The following is a 17,197-nucleotide window of genomic DNA, read 5'->3' as shown; positions in this document are numbered from 1 at the left end:
CAACCCAAACTCTCCTATGATTCTAAAATAATAATATTAATTTAATGGTGTTTGTAACATTCAAGTGCAGAAAGAGGAAGACCTGCCCTGTACTTGTGGGCCAGGAGAGAAGGACTCATAGGGAGGAAGCAAACTTGGCTAAGCTCATTTACTGAAAGCAAAAGTGTTTATGTAGAGCGCCCATCACGTAGGGAATTTGCAGAGCCACAAATATCTCAGAATCAAAGACTGCTTTTTAATCAAGTAAAAGCCAACTTTAAAAATCAATCAGGAAGAATTTTAAATATAAATTAGGAGTAATTAATTAACTGAGGGTTGCGAGGTTTTTTTCCATTTTGAAAAGGTCTTTAAAAAGTTCAAGCTTTTAGAAATCAACGCTGTTCCTTTTCAGAACCTCCCAGGATTTTCAGACTTCTGCATGCCACCTAGTTTGCCTTCATACACAACAAGCCAGACACTGATATATGTACAGAAACCTGAGTTTTGCTTAAAAAGCATTTAACATGGGATGACTAGTCCTGACATAGGGCAATCCCATTTCCATGAAAATAATTTACAGTACGTCAGAATTATCCCATACTAGCACCTGAATTTCCAGTTTTGGTACTGAGTTTACACAGGCTGAAATGAGGGACTGATAAGGCACTAAGTGAATTCTATTTCTTAGCTACTCTAGACACACCTTCCAGCTCTCACTGAAGGCACCAGTCAGTAGGTTCTGACATATCCTGAAAATGTTGAACCTGTAAAGCCGATAGAGATGCAGAGTCAGAACGCGACAGCAGATGATTTTCCTGTCACGCCAACACTTGTAGGATCTTAAGTTTGAACTGAAATGACCTCAAAATTTTTGGCCAACTCATTCCTCCAATCCTGAGGACTGAAAAGGTTGGCTTGCCCTCTGACTGCTTGCTGGAGATCATGAAACTGGGTTTTCCAGATTAGTGTTATCCTCATGTAATTGCTAGCTGCTCTGAAGAATTACTAGTTTCAGCAAATCAATATTTTCTAGTGAACTAGAACTTCACGACAACACTCCTCATCTCCACCTTTGATTGCTTGCTTGCCCTGCTTGACTTGCCTCACCTGCCTTTAAAAAAAACACTGACATAAATAAAAAAAAACCCAATACACAACCCCGAATGAACACCAGCACTAATGAAAAAAGATGACTGGATGCAGTTTGGAAAGTGAATACAGTGCTAGCTAAAAAAAGGATTAGTAGGTAAGGTTTCCCAGCTAGAACTGCTCCTTCTTCAGGTGGCCATAAAAGATGCCAGTCAGCAAATCTGCACAAAGGCCTTGACTGGGAAAGAGGTAAGAGGAGAATCAGGCACTGTAACCAGCATCTCAGAAGTCACCAAAGAAATTCATGACTACATAAGAAACTTTAATAATTGAAAATATTAAAACTATGAAACACCAATACAATAGGAATTAGGAATTTCCCAAGAACTTTGCATCAAAACTACTCACACATGAGCCTTTTTTTGATATGTAGCCTATCAACCTTCTGAGTACTCAAGCATGTTAGTGGCCAACTCTGATTTATCTGTCAATTCTGTACACTGTTTTCTGAGAGTATCACAGCACTATTTAATCTTGGGCACTAAACTCTGGGGAAAAAAGTGATAGACATGCCTATAGCATGCTCATACCTCTTCTTTCTTCTGATATTTTTGTAATAATGAAACTGTTTCATGTATTGGACTACATGACCTGAAAGGCCCCTTCCAACAAAAACCCTTCTATTAGTCTATTGGGAGGTTCAGGATGCTTATAGGATAATAAAGAGCTTATCATTTATTATTGAAAAGGATGTGTGTGTATCTACCTGCAGGATGACAGACAATTTTCTATCATCAGATGAGGAAAACAGGCCCTTATCACCATGGTGACCACCAAGAGATGTATTCACCATAAAACATTTGCAATATTACTTGTGTATTAAGTATAACAATTATACTAGAAATATAATAAATATGCTTACCACCTAAACTGACAAGTATCCTTATCCTCCAGACCCTAATTCTCCACACTTCCATTCCCTATGGATACAACATCTAATATGATGTGGTCAGTCACATCTTTCTTTTACTTGAAGGCTTATTGCATTGTAACTTCCTTACTAAAAAGCTTGTAAATCCAGCCCCTAAATCACTTCAAGGCTGACTTGACGGACACTGATCTGACACAGTGTGCTGCAATTTAATTGTGGTTTTGAGCTGAGTTTCACTCTGAGAAGACAAGGTGACATGATACATAAGAAAAATGAGAGGAATCGTACAACAAAGACATCAGGCTGGTAGACAGTGTGACAAGAGTATGTTACTGCCACAGATTTATTTTTCTGTTAGGCAAATGCTTTGATCTCTCTGGTCTCTTTATCCCTTCAGTTCAAGAGAGATCTCTGTCCGTTACGTGAATGTAAAGGCAAGCTCTTTGAGGAAGAGAGGCGTCTCACTGTGTTCATCCAAGGCTTGGTACACTGAGATTCTAACTTCAGTAAGGCACTCCAGGAACAAGTGACACAAACTAAACCACAAAAATACTCACTGACCTGAATTATGGTTAGCTATCTCAGAGAGCAATTAACACATTTTATACCCACAGGAAATAAAGAAGTTTTTATTATAGTTAATTCTTTTTGTCAGACTGTTATAGCAGTGACTTACACTTTCTACATATGACAATCAAGCTTATACAGGATGTTTTGAGTTTTTTTCTTTTTTAAGCACACAGATTTTTCGATTGCCCAGCAGCAGAAGCGAATAGCAGGTGCATGGCAGCTAATTCACTTCTTGGGGATGAGTTTTAGTTACCAGCCTAGCACGAGCAACCACCTGAAGCTGTCTTTGTTACTTACGTGGCAATTTATTTCACTAGGCTTTCCCATTCTTAAGACTGAGTTTGGATTCAATCCATGTTAGTTGACACCAGGGTGTTATACAGAATTCCAATTTGTAAATCTCACAAGAACAGCCTTGTAAACAAAACTTTGACTACAAAGACATCTTTACATTGTAGATAAGGCCAAAAAACTGGCCTACACTTACTGCAGAAATGAAAAAGACTGCTGTCCTGCTGGGCGGAATTTGATCTAATACTAATCTTCCATACAGTACCATGGGGATGGATACCCATAAACTGCTTTGTAAATTGCTACTAATGAGCCAGTGTTGAAGGTACAGGGATTAGCCCTAGCTGAGGACAAACTACCTGTGTGAGAATAGGGGATTATAATCTATTCTACTTCAGCTGAAGAAATAGGAAACTGAAGTGTCATTAAGACAGTCAGTGCTATAAAGGGATACCAGTTCTCATGTTTCTGTCTTCGAGTTGAGGGACCGAGGAAATACAACGCATGCTCTTGCTGAAGAAAAGGTGCAAGTGATATTCCAAATACATAAGCTATGATCTAACAAATCCCATATCTATAGAGATTTCTGTACATGCATAAAGGGACTAGAATATGGGTGATCATACAAACATTTTTGCAAAACGTAGTTTCATAAAGCCTCAGTAGTTATAAATCACAGATATGACCGGTGTGTCATGTACCTGTATGAATAATGTTTTAGCCCTGACATCTGTGCGTCAGCAATGCTCACAGTAAACTAAGAAAATCATATTTTGTCTCTTGTTTGATGTTGTTCTGTATGGCATTGTTCATCGATTAATATTTTGAGTAGGGGATAAGACAACTGGTAAGGAAGCACAGGTTCTGTGAAAGGAGAAACTAAATACGAAAAGGTCATATAAGAACAAATGACTGAAACTATTGCGTTTCTAAAGTCTTTTTTTAATGGGCCAGCGTATACGATGTATATATTTTTGATAATGGGCTAAAAGTGCCTGGTAACCTCAATGGAGAAAATAAACCTGTATGTGTTATCTTTAGGCCAATTAATACATTTGTCTTATGCCTTGATTTTAACTTGTGCCCTTTGGCTTCACCTTTAATTTTTCAGCAAATTTCACTGCATTACGACTGCAAATGTAACAGCTGGCCTTCTGCCTTCTCTGCTCCCCACTCTCCTGCCGCTTTTTCATACATTAGGTTGAGAGATCAGATGATTTTCTGCCCCAAACTCACACATCTGCATGTGCCCTGAGCTGTACTTCAGTGCACTGAAACACACTTTCGACTTGCTTGGGCCGTGGACCAGGGCTTAGATCCAGTCTAAGTATTCATATAAAAGTGGATCTCAGCTGTTAAGGTGCAGCTGGGAAGAAATGAAATCTTGAAGGTACAATTCTTATTTAAGTTTACTACTTGATACTTTCCCCAGCTGCCAAACAGAATTTTGGGAAAGTCACCGAGAGGGGCACAAAAATTTCCTTTTAGAACAAATCCGATGTGTCCTTAAATGCTCAGTGCACAGGAGAGTGAAAAAAATATCGCAGTAGCTGTTTTAAAACCTCACACAGAGGAGGCGGATAATAGGAACTCTGCATGCATCTCATGAATGTTCTACTTTCCCCCTTTGAATACAGAGATCAGTCTTTGACAGTGTTAAAGCCTCGCCATGAAGGGCTATTCTTTGCTATTACTTTAGGCTAAAACAAAAGACACTTCAGGAGATACAATCATTGCTGCCTAGTTCCTTTTCCTGGGCTCCTACAATGGGCCCCAGTTTTCTTTTTTTTTTTTTCCTTCCACACATCTTTTTCTTTTATTTTTTCTTCTGTCCCTTTACTCTTTCTTTCTGCCTCATTGAGTCCATTAAAGCTTTTATATAGCCTGCTATTGAGAAATAAATTTTCTTTGGGACTAGCGACTGAGTCTTAACTCCTGGCAAGCAAAGCTTAACTCCTGATGGGAGGGTAGAGAAAATGATGGGTAAAAGGTATGAAAAGTCCATTTCTAAACATTGGGTCTTCAAGCACATTGGATACCTTGCAGTGTCTTGCTGGTAATCAGCTCAAGAAAAAGGAACATCCTAATCCTAGCAGTTTTTCTACCTCTTTCATGCATTAGCCTTGATACACTGACTAATCTTTCTGCTCATTTTTTCAACTAGATCAATATACTCTTTTCAATGATTTTTCTTTTTTTCAGGTCCGTATGCCAGTGTCTTTTTACACAATTGTAAATTAGAAGGCATTCTGACATGACCGGAGATAAGCTGCTATGAAAGCATGTAAAATTGGGTCTTCTCTCAATACAAAATTATCCACAGTCAGAAATACAGGCATTATTCAGGTCTACCAGCAGCGTGATAACCTACATCAAAGTCACTAAAGCTAGATTCAAACCAAGTGCACTGCAGTTTGCCCTCACAAGAATAGGCCTCCCCTCCATTCCAGCCAAAACACCTATGACTGGGGTGATAAGCTAGGTCTTATACAGGTGCACAATGCAAGAGAAGCAAGGGAGCCACAGCGGGGAGATGAAGGAGAAAAGCCTTCAAAACTTCAGGTTCTGAGTAGTTGCTACATAAAACTGAATATAACTCAACTATCTGAGAACCAAATAAATCATTCACAAATTATGAAGAAATATGGGCAGGAGGTTGGGGTGGGGGGGTCAGGAGAAAAATAATTTACTAATAGTGTACCTACTATTGTCTCCAGACTGGATAATGAAGTTATCGGGGGGGCCGGGTGGGAGGTGGGAAATGAACAGCAAAACATTCCCCAGAACTGCAAATGCAGGTGGAGAAGGGAGAATGACTGTAAGAAGGGAGGTGAGAGGAGAATGTGGAGACTTCAATAATGAGAAATGACACTACAGTCAGCTAGCCAGAACCTGACAGCTTACCTTTTGCATTTTAAGGTATTCACACAAATTCTAGTGCTTTCCCCAACAGAGAAATGAAAAATAAAATGTAGTAGGAAAGTACAAAACAGTGTCAAAGAACTATTTGGGTTTGGCTCTGGCAAAAGAAAAGAGGTACAGTCTTTATGACACTAATGAGAACTCATTCAAAAAAATTAGTCTTGGTTTTAGTGGTCATACAAGCAGTGTGATATTCTAATACTAAATAATGCAAAAATCTTGAAGGTACAAAACAATATTCTTTTAACATTTCATAGAAAATGCTGATTTTGTGTTGAGCCATGAAACGACAGAACCTGACATACAGATTTACAATTTTATTTTTCGTTGTTGTTGTTGACTTTTGGTCTAGGAAACATATTTATTCATTTTCCTCCAGCTGTCGAGATTCTTTTTAAATTAGTGTTACTCAGACAAATTATATCAGAAACAATTACACTTATTGGTGATACCCAACTTTCGTTATGGAAACATTTCTGAGGACAAATTGGAACGCAATGTAAATCTGAACATAGTTTACTATTTCGTAAGGAAAATAAGCTTTTCCTGTTGTCTGCTTTTTGTAACCAAACCATTATTCAATAACGTCTTCTATTGTCATAGAATGCATGGCACAGTAAAGAAAATGGTTTTGAGTACAAAGTGATACGGCAATATTATGTGCTACACATCCTGTAAGTTGGAAGCTGTTGTTTTGGCAATGTTTACCTATAATACCATTCGGCAGAGCTGTTGAAGTCTTCAGCAGACTTTGCATTATTTGTTCATTAGGTCTCATCCTTTGCAATAAGAATGAAAGGGTCTTAGCTTGATTTTCCAAGAAATGTAAAAGAAACTGCACGTGGACAAGGGTAGCTTATGGCATTTACTATACATCAAATACTCACTTGCCTAAACAAGACTTTGGATCCAAATTTATTATTCATTATTATATTACTTTCCCTTTTACAAGGAGTTTAGCTTTTCTCTTTGTGGCTTGCTTTCAAACACAAGATATCACACTTAAAACTACAAAGACAGGGCTGTGGTAAAATGTTCTAATATCTATACTTGAAAATATTAGCAAGACCGTAAATTGCTTTTTAACACTTTTAATTCAACCCTTCTTCATCCAAAGAGTGGGCAGAAGTAGTGCTCTTTTACACAGCACAGAACAGAGGCATATCATGCAATGGTGTTATAAAGATATAAGCAAGTTTGACCAGTTGTCCCGTGGCTACGTGACACACTTTATGCTGATTAGCTGTCACTCCTATTCATGAATAAGCCAGTGATGTGGACTAGGAAAGACTCAAGGTAAAAAAAAAATTAAAATCCTGCTATTAGCTTACTGACATAGAAGTATTTTGAAGTCATTTTGTGTTCATGAATACTTGCAGGCACTCAACCCATGCTACAGGGTAACACAGATGATACAAAAATGTATTTTAATCAGGAGTGGATGGCAGAAATTAACAACTTTAGCAAAAAGAAATATAATTCAGTAATAAGATTAGACTTTGGAATGAACACTGTATATAGGAAAAAATTATTCAATAAATTACTCATATCATGAAGATAATTAAGCATTGGTTGTCTGAAGACATGTGAAATCTCTGTCCTTGAAGGTTTTTAAGATGCAGCCAGGCAAAGCACTAAGAAAACTGTTCTGATTTCAGTGTTGATCCTTTTTTGACCAAGAGTCTGGACAAGAGACTTCCCAAAATACCCTCTAACCTGTACAGTTTTGTGATTCTATAAATCCCTGTACCTGACAGGGTTCCAAAACAACATTATCAGCACCAGACAGGGATGTGTTGATGCATTCAAAAAGTAAGTCAGATGCTTGCACAGACAAGGAATGTACTCATGAATAACACAGACACTACCATAATGCCTTTACATAACTCTAAGTCTGTCAACCTCTCCACTTCAAAAGGAATTGTGCAGAAGTTGCTAGAAGTGAGGAGTCACTATGAGCTCTGAGGAGTGATCACTGCCTGAAAAAACTCCCATATTCTCATTAAAAAAAAAAAAAAAAAGAAAAAAGTAAACCGGAAAATATTAGGATTACTTCTTTCTACAAGTAAATTAGGAAAATTGGATTAGTAACTTCTGGTGTGCCTTTCTCAAAGTTTAAAGCACAAGGAGATTTAGTCAAATTAATAAATGGAGAGTTAAGATCCAAAAAAGAACTGGTTTCCTGGTAGTCAAAGACTTCACGAATTTTATATGAAGATCAAAAACTAGCAAGACTCAGCAACTGTGTAGGAACACTACATTATAGAAATACTCAGAATTGTCATAATTAGCAATCAAATATTTTTTATTTTTATCAAAAAAACCCCAACCTAAACCAGGCTCTAATGATCACAGTCTAGAATGATACTTTAAATGTTTAGAAAATTAACTTGCTTCAGCCTTCTACCTAGTTCTTAACCTCAACTTTGGAAGCATTTGATGCTAGCTACTGAAAATACTTCATATAAGACGAGTATCATTTATTATCAAGCTCAGCAAGTTGCAATGTACACATAACACTGTGATAATGTTGCATTATCATGTTTTTCTCCTTTTGATCTTGAACGTATAATTCAAAGACCCTTCATTTAGCACATATTAAATGTGAAAGCTAGCATACAAATAGCTTCAGATCTGAGATTAATTAATTAATGTCAAGAACCTCAGAAAAGCTACAAGTATGTTTCTCCTGAAAGCTGTCAGAACCACCTGAAATATTTCGATATTACACATCTGATGGAATGAAAAACTAAAATGCTGTGTGAGAAAGTGATGTCTTTCAAGAACAGTAATGGAAAAGTTTGAAACACCTCATTAACAGTGTCATGAGCACTTCATTTGGAGTTAAAGTTTATGTTAGATGTAATATATTTCATAGCTTAAAACATTAAATATTCATAATCTGTGTAGATGAGTTCTGTGGTAGGGCTAGGTGGAGAACGATGGTTTTATATTATGACATCTTTTAAGGCTCGAGATTTTTTTTCACCATGCATTAGGATGCCGAGTAAAAAGAGGCAAAGAGTAAACCAACCTCTTGAATATTTCACAGAACACAGCTGCTCTATCTCCACTTCTCCCTTTTGTCTCTTTCTCTCCAGCTATTCTGGCCCAGAGCTACTTTGAAAATGTTTCCAAAAGTGATAAAACTTTAAGAAGTTTTCTGCTTTGAATAAATGTGTTATTTCATTGAGATTACTCAATCTAATTAAGTATATAGCAAATTTCACAGGGTAGCCTAAAACAGCTTTTAATATTATGTTAAAATCTAGAAGTCAATCTTAAATGTTTACTGGAAACGAGCACATAATAAATTCAATCTAGTGTGAAGGACTATGAATGGATGAGCTTAATTATGAACTTTGATAATGCCAATATATCAGAAATGGAAACTGCAGCCCTGAAGACTGCTCTGTCCTCTGTGCTTCAGAGCACTTCATTCCTTCGTAGCATCCATAACACCGGACTGCTATGTCTTTGTTTAGCTGGTCTGGGGAGGCAGCGAGATGGCGCAGATTTCCAGTGACTTTGGCTCTAATAAGTGGCAAGTGTAATATTAAAATTCTTAAATACATCTAAAAAGTGTACTTATATCCAAGAAAAGAAAGTTATCATTAGAAACCAATTGCAATGTCACACATTCATCTAGTTAAGTCCTTCCTTACTAATTACAGGAGCAGAAATGGAAAAACAGATTATCAATATTGGCTATGAAAAATCCTTACTGTGTGTTTCTTGAGAAGCAAAGGATTGTCTGCTGAATACCACAGTGTCTCCTGAGGAACACAGGAATCTAACAATCTTCTGACTCATGATTTTGGAAACAGAACTGCTGTTCATCATGAACTCATTTAAGTAGTGTAAATATGTGAGGAGTCTACTTCGTACTGGGCCTTGATCTAGGTTTTTTGGGACCTATAAAGCTGAACACTGGGGATTAATTCTATTTTCTTTTCAATTCTGTTATAAGACTGCTAGTTATCTCTGCTTAGTTGAAAATCTTATTATCCCATTTCAAGTGCTCAAGACATGTCTCTTTCTCAGGCTGTTTCACCTAATCGCAGCAGAAGAGTGGTTATCAAAATCATACTGAAATAAGGCAGGGCAGGTGTGTGTGGGTGGGTGTGAGAACTGGGGAAACGATATAAGCTGAAGGAATCTCATGTGATATGTATATGAAGAACAATAAAAATCCGAATGTAAATTACAGAAATGCAGGAATGTATTTTAATACATCCTTTCTGAAATCACTACAACCTCTCCCTATCAGCAAATCATTTCTACCAATGCTATTTTTCTGAAGTACAGTGCAGTTTTGCACCACCTTGCATGCATGCACGGGTTTGCATTCACAATACATGGTTTTTCCTCCACCCTTGGGTCAGATTATACTATGGTAGAATAGATCTCCATCTTCAAATATTCTTTCTGATGGAAAAAAGAAAATTAGTTTTGCTCAGTTTCATTTCTTCACTGCCAGCTGTAGTTCCTTAGACAACTCTAAACCACTTTTGTACCTCCCTAGAGTACATGCTTCAAAGCCATATGGAAATTTCTCTTGTCATTCCCTTATACCACCTTGGTTTCTCTATATTTTTCTCTTTAGGTTTTTATTCCCTCTTTCCTTTAAACTATTCATGTTTATATGCATCCCCAGACAATCTTTCTCAGCATTTTTCCTGTGGTGATGATAAAAGTGGGCCTGCATAAATCTGTGTATGCAAATACTTAGATGAAAAATACAGTACCAGATTGACTGACACAGTTGGCAAATACAGACAGAACTCAGCAAATAGTGTCAGTCAAAATTTTGATAGGAAGATGGATGTATGTCATTGAGAAAGGTAAAAAAACAACCAACCAAACAAACAAAAAAAACCCAAACAAACTTAGTCTGACATTTCATTTATAAATGTAGAATACCAAAATGGGGGGGAAGGGGTATCACACCACACTTTCAAACTAAATAATACACAATTGAAATTTGAATGCACAAAATATTTCAATCCACCATTTTTTTCCTTGTATTCTTTGGTTTCATCATGAGAAACTACTGCTTTCTTTAGAATCCCCCTCCAGAACTATGGCTTTTCTATTCTACTCAGAACTACATCTGCTGCTACTCCAGGGACAACCTCTCTGACATCCCATGACTCGCCCAGGCTGTGATATAGTGTCTCTGGTGGGTTTCCAGTATGGAATGAAATTCACCCACAAAGTTACAACAGTACTGGATTTTTTTCTTTTTTTCCCCTAATACATCCATCTTTATCTCTGAGGTTTTTCATTATTTCTGGTTTTGATGTTGCATTTGCATTTGTTGCAGGTTGTTTATATTTCTGAATTCTCTCTGCTAATGTGTAATTTACTTGTGTCACTGATGGTTTCCACTCTTGTCAGTTTGGGACAAAATTCAAATTTTGGATATCTCATGCACAGAAATCAACACAACCCAGTATTCATTTCAGGGTTCAAGAGCTGACAAGTATTGAAGGCTGCTAAATTAACAAAACCCAAGCAAAACAAAAACAACCAGCCTTATCTAAAAGAATTAGGGAAAAAGCAAATCATTAAAACCAAGAGGAGCAAACCATGAAAAGTGTGACTAATTCCTAACTACCTAGTACTATAATTTATATACCCCCAAGTATCGTTACATCCAGCAATTCAAGATGCATGCGAAATTCTACAATTCTGGATGCATGTGAAATTCTATCATTCTGATTTAAATAAAAATAAATGACAACATAGGCTTGGAACACAAGAGAGTCATAATACAGCTGATGCACAGAATTTTAAGCTCACCTTTCCAGTAGACTTTGTTCCTTTCCAAATGCAAAAATAGCAGATAGTCCAAGCAGCAAGGAGGCACAGTGCAAGTTCCCAGCGAAGATTCCCAATATGTTCAATTCCATCAGATATAGCTAGCACCCTTCGTCTTCCAAGAAAAAGAAAAAAAATAATAATACTGAAGCAAAACAGCACTACATACAAAACACTGAGCTACAACCAAATCAGCTTCAAGAGAGACTCCTGTTTACTGGCTACTGAAAACACACCATGCTAAGACAGAAGGAAAACAATGAATATTCTCAGTGGATTTGACATCTGGCTAAAAATGAACAATTGTCTAATTTTTCCAAGTCAATAACAAAATAAAACAACACTGTAAAATAGGTTTTGTATAAGTCAAAGAATAACCCCCAAATTCATTTTAATTAATAACTGGCATATGTAAGCCTAAAATAAAACATTTCAAAAATAAATGGATGGGCTTTTTTTCAATTTTACTTTGGGGCTTTTTTTCAGGGGGAAAAAAAAAAGTCTAACATTAATGTTTACCTTGTAACATTTATTTATTTGTTGTCATAATTTCCCCTTTCTAATTGAAACTACAATTTCAAAACGTTTATTTTCAACACTGTCAGACATCATGATATTTTAAAAACTTAAGTCCTCATGTATTTTAGGACCACCTCTCATAGTAAATTCTTCAGCCCTGGACAGTAAACTAACACAATAAACAAGAAAAAGAAAGTGTGTGATGATTTTTTTTTTTTTTTTAAAACAAGAATTTGCAAACAGAAAAATCCAGTGAATTGCTAATATTCACGCAGGAAACCTGCAGAAACAGGCTTCAATGGTAGTTTCCAGAAACATGGATTAGCATTTTATTCATGAGAACAATTTTTTTATATAAGAATGAATCTCTTATCTGGGAGATGTGTGGTGCTTTTATGCCCTTTTTGGTTTTGCTTTAAAAAAACATTGAGATTAAAGAAAATGTAAATTATTTACAGCCCATAAATAAAACATGGGTACTTCTAGTTGTACGGATGAAGAAGTTAAAAGAAAGAGCAAAAATTTAGTCCTACAACGCTCAATGATTTCCTGAATTCTCTTGAGATTTTTCAATACCTCTTCAGCCTCAAGATACCCTATAGACAATTAAATTTTTTTTTTTCAGGAATCTCAATTTTCCAGGACAATGAGTGTTGGATTTAACTAGTATGTAATGTCAGAAGTTGATATAGATTTAAATTCCATACATTCAGAGAATTAGAGACACCTTATCATTTCTAAACAACTTAAACCAAGTAATAAACAATTTGCTAATTATACACTCAGAATAATTCATTTCAGTCATTCATGCCTTTTTTCAGCTTAATCAAATCTCAATAGGGACTAGTCACAGCTCTTTCTATGTGTGTTTCCATAAATATATTTGCACACTTGTGTGCACTCATATACACATTCACATAAAAATTTCCAACATTGGACCTTACATAAATTATCCTGAGCAAATTTTTCTCTGAAATCTTTATTATATGTTATCAAGACAACCTCAGAAACCCTAGTCTTACACTACCATTCCTCCCAGAGAAATTGTGACTGAAAACAAATTAACAGAATTTCACAGGTACTCTGATACAGTTAAAAGCTCTATAATAATATCATCTGTATTATATAAAAGAATCACAGAATTCTTTAGGTTGAAAAAGACCCTTAAGACCACTGAGTCCAATCATAAACCTAATACTGCCAAATCCACTACTAAGCCATACCCCTAGGCACCACCTCTACACACCTCCTAAATGCTTCCAGGGACGGTGACTCCACCACCTTCCTGGGCAGCCCATTCCAATGCCTGACAACCCTTTCAGTGAAGAAATTTTTCCTGATACCCTATCTAAACCTGACACAACTTGAGGCCATTTCCTTTTGTCTTATCACTTGTTACCTGGGAAAGGAGACCAATACCCATATATATATAATTAATGTGCATATAGTTATACAGATAGTGTAGTTAATTACAGCAAAATACATTTAGGTTAAGACTTGAGTATTAGGTTAAAAAAAAAAATCCAACCTACAACTACCCATATGAAATATTTCCTCTTTTTCACTTGATTGAGTCATTGGCCAAAACAATCAATTCTGGGAGTGGAAAGTACGATCTTATCTTTCAAGGCCATGCCTAAAACAAGTATTTGGGCTACCTGGGGAAGAATCTGATCTGGTAATTTCTGCTTTGACCATCAGTAGGTTGAGGATGAAGGGAAGTTCCTTCACCTGTTTCTAATGATGGGGTTGGAGGACTGAGACATCAACAGCTGGTGTTATGGTAGGAAAATGAAAAGATCTAATTACCAAGTCTTTCTTGTCAGCCATACAGATGCGGCAGAACCTATTCAGTCTTCCAGACATTTCAGGAGCTGCAGCTGATGTTACTGCTGCAGCCCTCGGGTGCAGCCACTTACAATGTATGTGTTAAAAGTTTACTGCTTAGCTAAGGCAGGACAAAATTTAAGAGGTTAAAGAAAAATTGCAAAAAATACCCAAAACCCTAAAGCTTGAGGTTTGTCTTATCTTCCAATGAATATAGTAGTGGAAAATGGGAGGTGAGAAGGTTACGCAAACTTTTTGCAATAGAAAGCGTTAAGTGCTTAAATATAAAATTATTGCCACCACATGCACTTTTCCTCCTCACCCAGTTACTAGCCTTATTCTGAAAAGATTCTGCCATCACCTAGTTAGGGAGAGAAGGGATCTAACATGGAACACCCTCATCTAGCTAAGACCTGCAAAACACCTAAAGAACTGTCATCAAAATTCATTATGAAATGAAAGGAGGTAGCTTTTAATGAAGGATATATTTTAATCATGAAGGGGAAGCACATATTTTATATATACAGCACAGATTTGAAAATAACCTCACTGAGCCCTAATTATACAGAAAGGCTGATGAAATAAATACTTAAAATTCAAGTTGTGCTAAGCAATTTGACAGATGATATCATGTGGAATTTGACTTAGGATGACATCCACCCTCTTTATAAATTCTCATTCAAAAAGCAAAAAAAATCCTTGAATTCTTAGCCTACCTTGAATATTAGGGTGTTACTTGCATGAGAACCAAGACAAAAAGTAGTATTATACAATTAAACAGGATCTAGGCAATGAAAGGCCAATGAGTGTGTTCTGACAAGAGGCTATGGATAACAATGTTGAAAGACATGTTAAGAGTGAATAGTCCACCAGAGAAACTGAATGACAAAGCAAAGGTATTTGGAGAGAGACCCATGTTGATTGCAGGTACTAAACCATTTGCTTGACCAAAAACATTTTAGAAATGGACTAAAAAGCCACAAACTATAAATTACTTGTGTGGAAAAGAACTAGCCAATACATACATTATTGTTCCTAATTTTGGGCATCAGTGTTTCCATGCACAGCCTCCCAGACTAATAATCTTAACCCTCGGGTAAAATTTCTGCTCTGCCAGGATTAGAGGTACAGCTTTAACAAATGTGGCTGCCAATATCAAGAAAACATGGCTACAGAGTAAATTTTCTGACCTATTGCAAGCCTACGAAAGGCAAGCAGCATATGACCACCCTGTTGGCATGTAGCATAATGTACGGTCAGCACACCTACACAGTGCACACCTATATACCTGCAATATGGAAATCACATAATTTTGTTGTGAGACTATACGTATCTCTCGTAGTTTAATCTTTGATTAAACACAATCTTTCTGCAATGCCACATAAGTGTATATTAATTTCTAGTTTATAGGTCCAATTGATTTTTGGGGGTTTTTTTTGAGAAGTATCGGTATACTGATTTAAAGCTGCAGGTTGGAGAGAGAGAGATCAGTTGAACTTCACAATCAGACTAAATGAGAAAAACTCAGAGGACAAGCAGGGGCAGCCTAAAGAATTTTAATTGTTGTTTTGCTTACAAAGGTTCTAATTTTTATTTTCAGGAGGCATACTACAATTTAAAATTAATAGGTTTTGAGGCTTTTTTTAAGATGAAAAAACAAATTAAACCAAGAGACTATACAATCAAAAAACAAGTTTGTGTTTGGGCCACAATAATTGTGAAATGGAAACTTTTTAAATTTATCTTTATTTTCACTGAAAAGTAGTAATAGATTTCCTTATGTTTTAACCAAGCCTTTTTTTTCCCCCCCCCTAGCTATTTGGACGATATTTATGTACTTGTGCACCTAAACATAAGTAGCATTTCTTTTCCAAAATCAGTAGGTATGAACACATGTAAGATGGCTGCAGTAACACAAATCAGTGCTATGAGGACATACAGAGGCTTATTCAGCGTCTGGATGCCACAGAGCCATGCTAACGCAGCACTCTGCCTGGGCTAAGTATTGCAAGTAGTTACTTGCCTGTAACATACACCATGGATATAGTTTTGCTGCTTTGATACATGTCATTTCACATAGGTATGAGCTTCACAACAAAACTGCCTACAGGACAACCCCCCAGCAACAGGAACGGCTCCTGGAGGACTGTAAATTTATTTAAGAGAGGCTGGCAACTTCCTCACTTCCTCACTGTTTGTGCACATCTATATGAGTGACAAAAAACATCACACCAGTCACTAATTTCCATGAATGCCACCTGCCCAGTCTCACAGTACCTCTCAATACTCGTGTCCTGCCAACAGTTATGCATAGGGCTACAAGCATTACTCAACATTCAAACTCACGACTGTGTCAACTGAAATATCAATCTTTATTCAGCTGTCTTGTGGTGTGGTTGCAGAACTGCGTGCTGTGGGAAGAAAGACGCGGAAAGCTTTCAATAATAATTCCACAGTGCTGCCACCACATTGCAAAAGAGTGAGCATGATGGAAGTATATGACTGATCCATCGGCATACTCAGGGCTCAAATAGACCTTGCAGAATTATTTTAGACTCACACTATAATCTGCATCCAGCTGTCAAAGTAATCCATTCTGGCAGTCAGTCCCTTGAATTACTACACTCTTCTTGCCTAACTGCATAACAATTACTTAATAAATAAATGTTATTATTCCCTTTCTCTCTCATGGTTAGAATGTTTCACGCACCAGAAGACAACTTTGTCTTAAGAACACAATTCTCAATGAAGATTTGAGCTGAGGATTTTTGAAGGCAACCAGTTTCTGAAAGCTGTCCGCAGAAAGTCAATGCTCAGTCTTTTCAGAACGCTCTATGAGAAGTCTCAAATAGCAAACACCCCTACCTTACCCATGCAAAAATCTTGGCCTAATTCTTTTGTAAAGAGTGTCATAGAGGGTAAATGGCAAATTAATGGCCTGAACACAATTATCCCTGCTGCTTGCATTTAGAAGAGACACATGGTGCCAATCAACTTGAACTGTTAGCACCCCAATGAGTATTTAAATAAACTGAAGTGCTGTAAATTGTTTTGTATTTTCTTTGTTCAAGCAGAGGAAAGGTTTATGTCTCCCTTAGAAAGTAAGCAGCACCAAGTCCAGAACATATAATTAAACTATAATACACAATGTGTGCAAAGAATAGATCCAAGGAATAATCTTGCTCAGAGGCCAGCAGTGATTTCCTCAGCAGGCACAACACAGCTCTCCCTAATGCCAGGGCCTTA

The 17,197-nt window shown here is 36.9% G+C and overlaps 1 protein-coding gene across 1 annotated transcript in view; it reads right to left on the bottom strand.

Annotated features, from left to right (window-relative positions):
- LOC104516472 (sodium- and chloride-dependent GABA transporter 3-like) overlaps positions 1–17,197 on the bottom strand; it is a gene marked incomplete at its 3' end in the record, with an annotated part of 47,730 nt that overhangs the window by 9,605 nt on the left and 20,928 nt on the right. The window contains exon 5 of the mRNA XM_010160804.1: positions 11,588–11,720. Within this exon, the coding sequence (XP_010159106.1) occupies positions 11,588–11,720 (133 nt within the window). The remainder of the gene's footprint in view (positions 1–11,587; positions 11,721–17,197) is intronic.

This window comes from Eurypyga helias, unplaced genomic scaffold (genome assembly GCF_000690775.1).
Source record: "Eurypyga helias isolate BGI_N326 unplaced genomic scaffold, ASM69077v1 scaffold26481, whole genome shotgun sequence".
Classification (NCBI taxonomy): domain Eukaryota; kingdom Metazoa; phylum Chordata; class Aves; order Eurypygiformes; family Eurypygidae; genus Eurypyga; species Eurypyga helias.
Note: the sequence above shows the minus strand (reverse complement) of the source record. Positions and strands in the feature narration are given on the sequence as shown.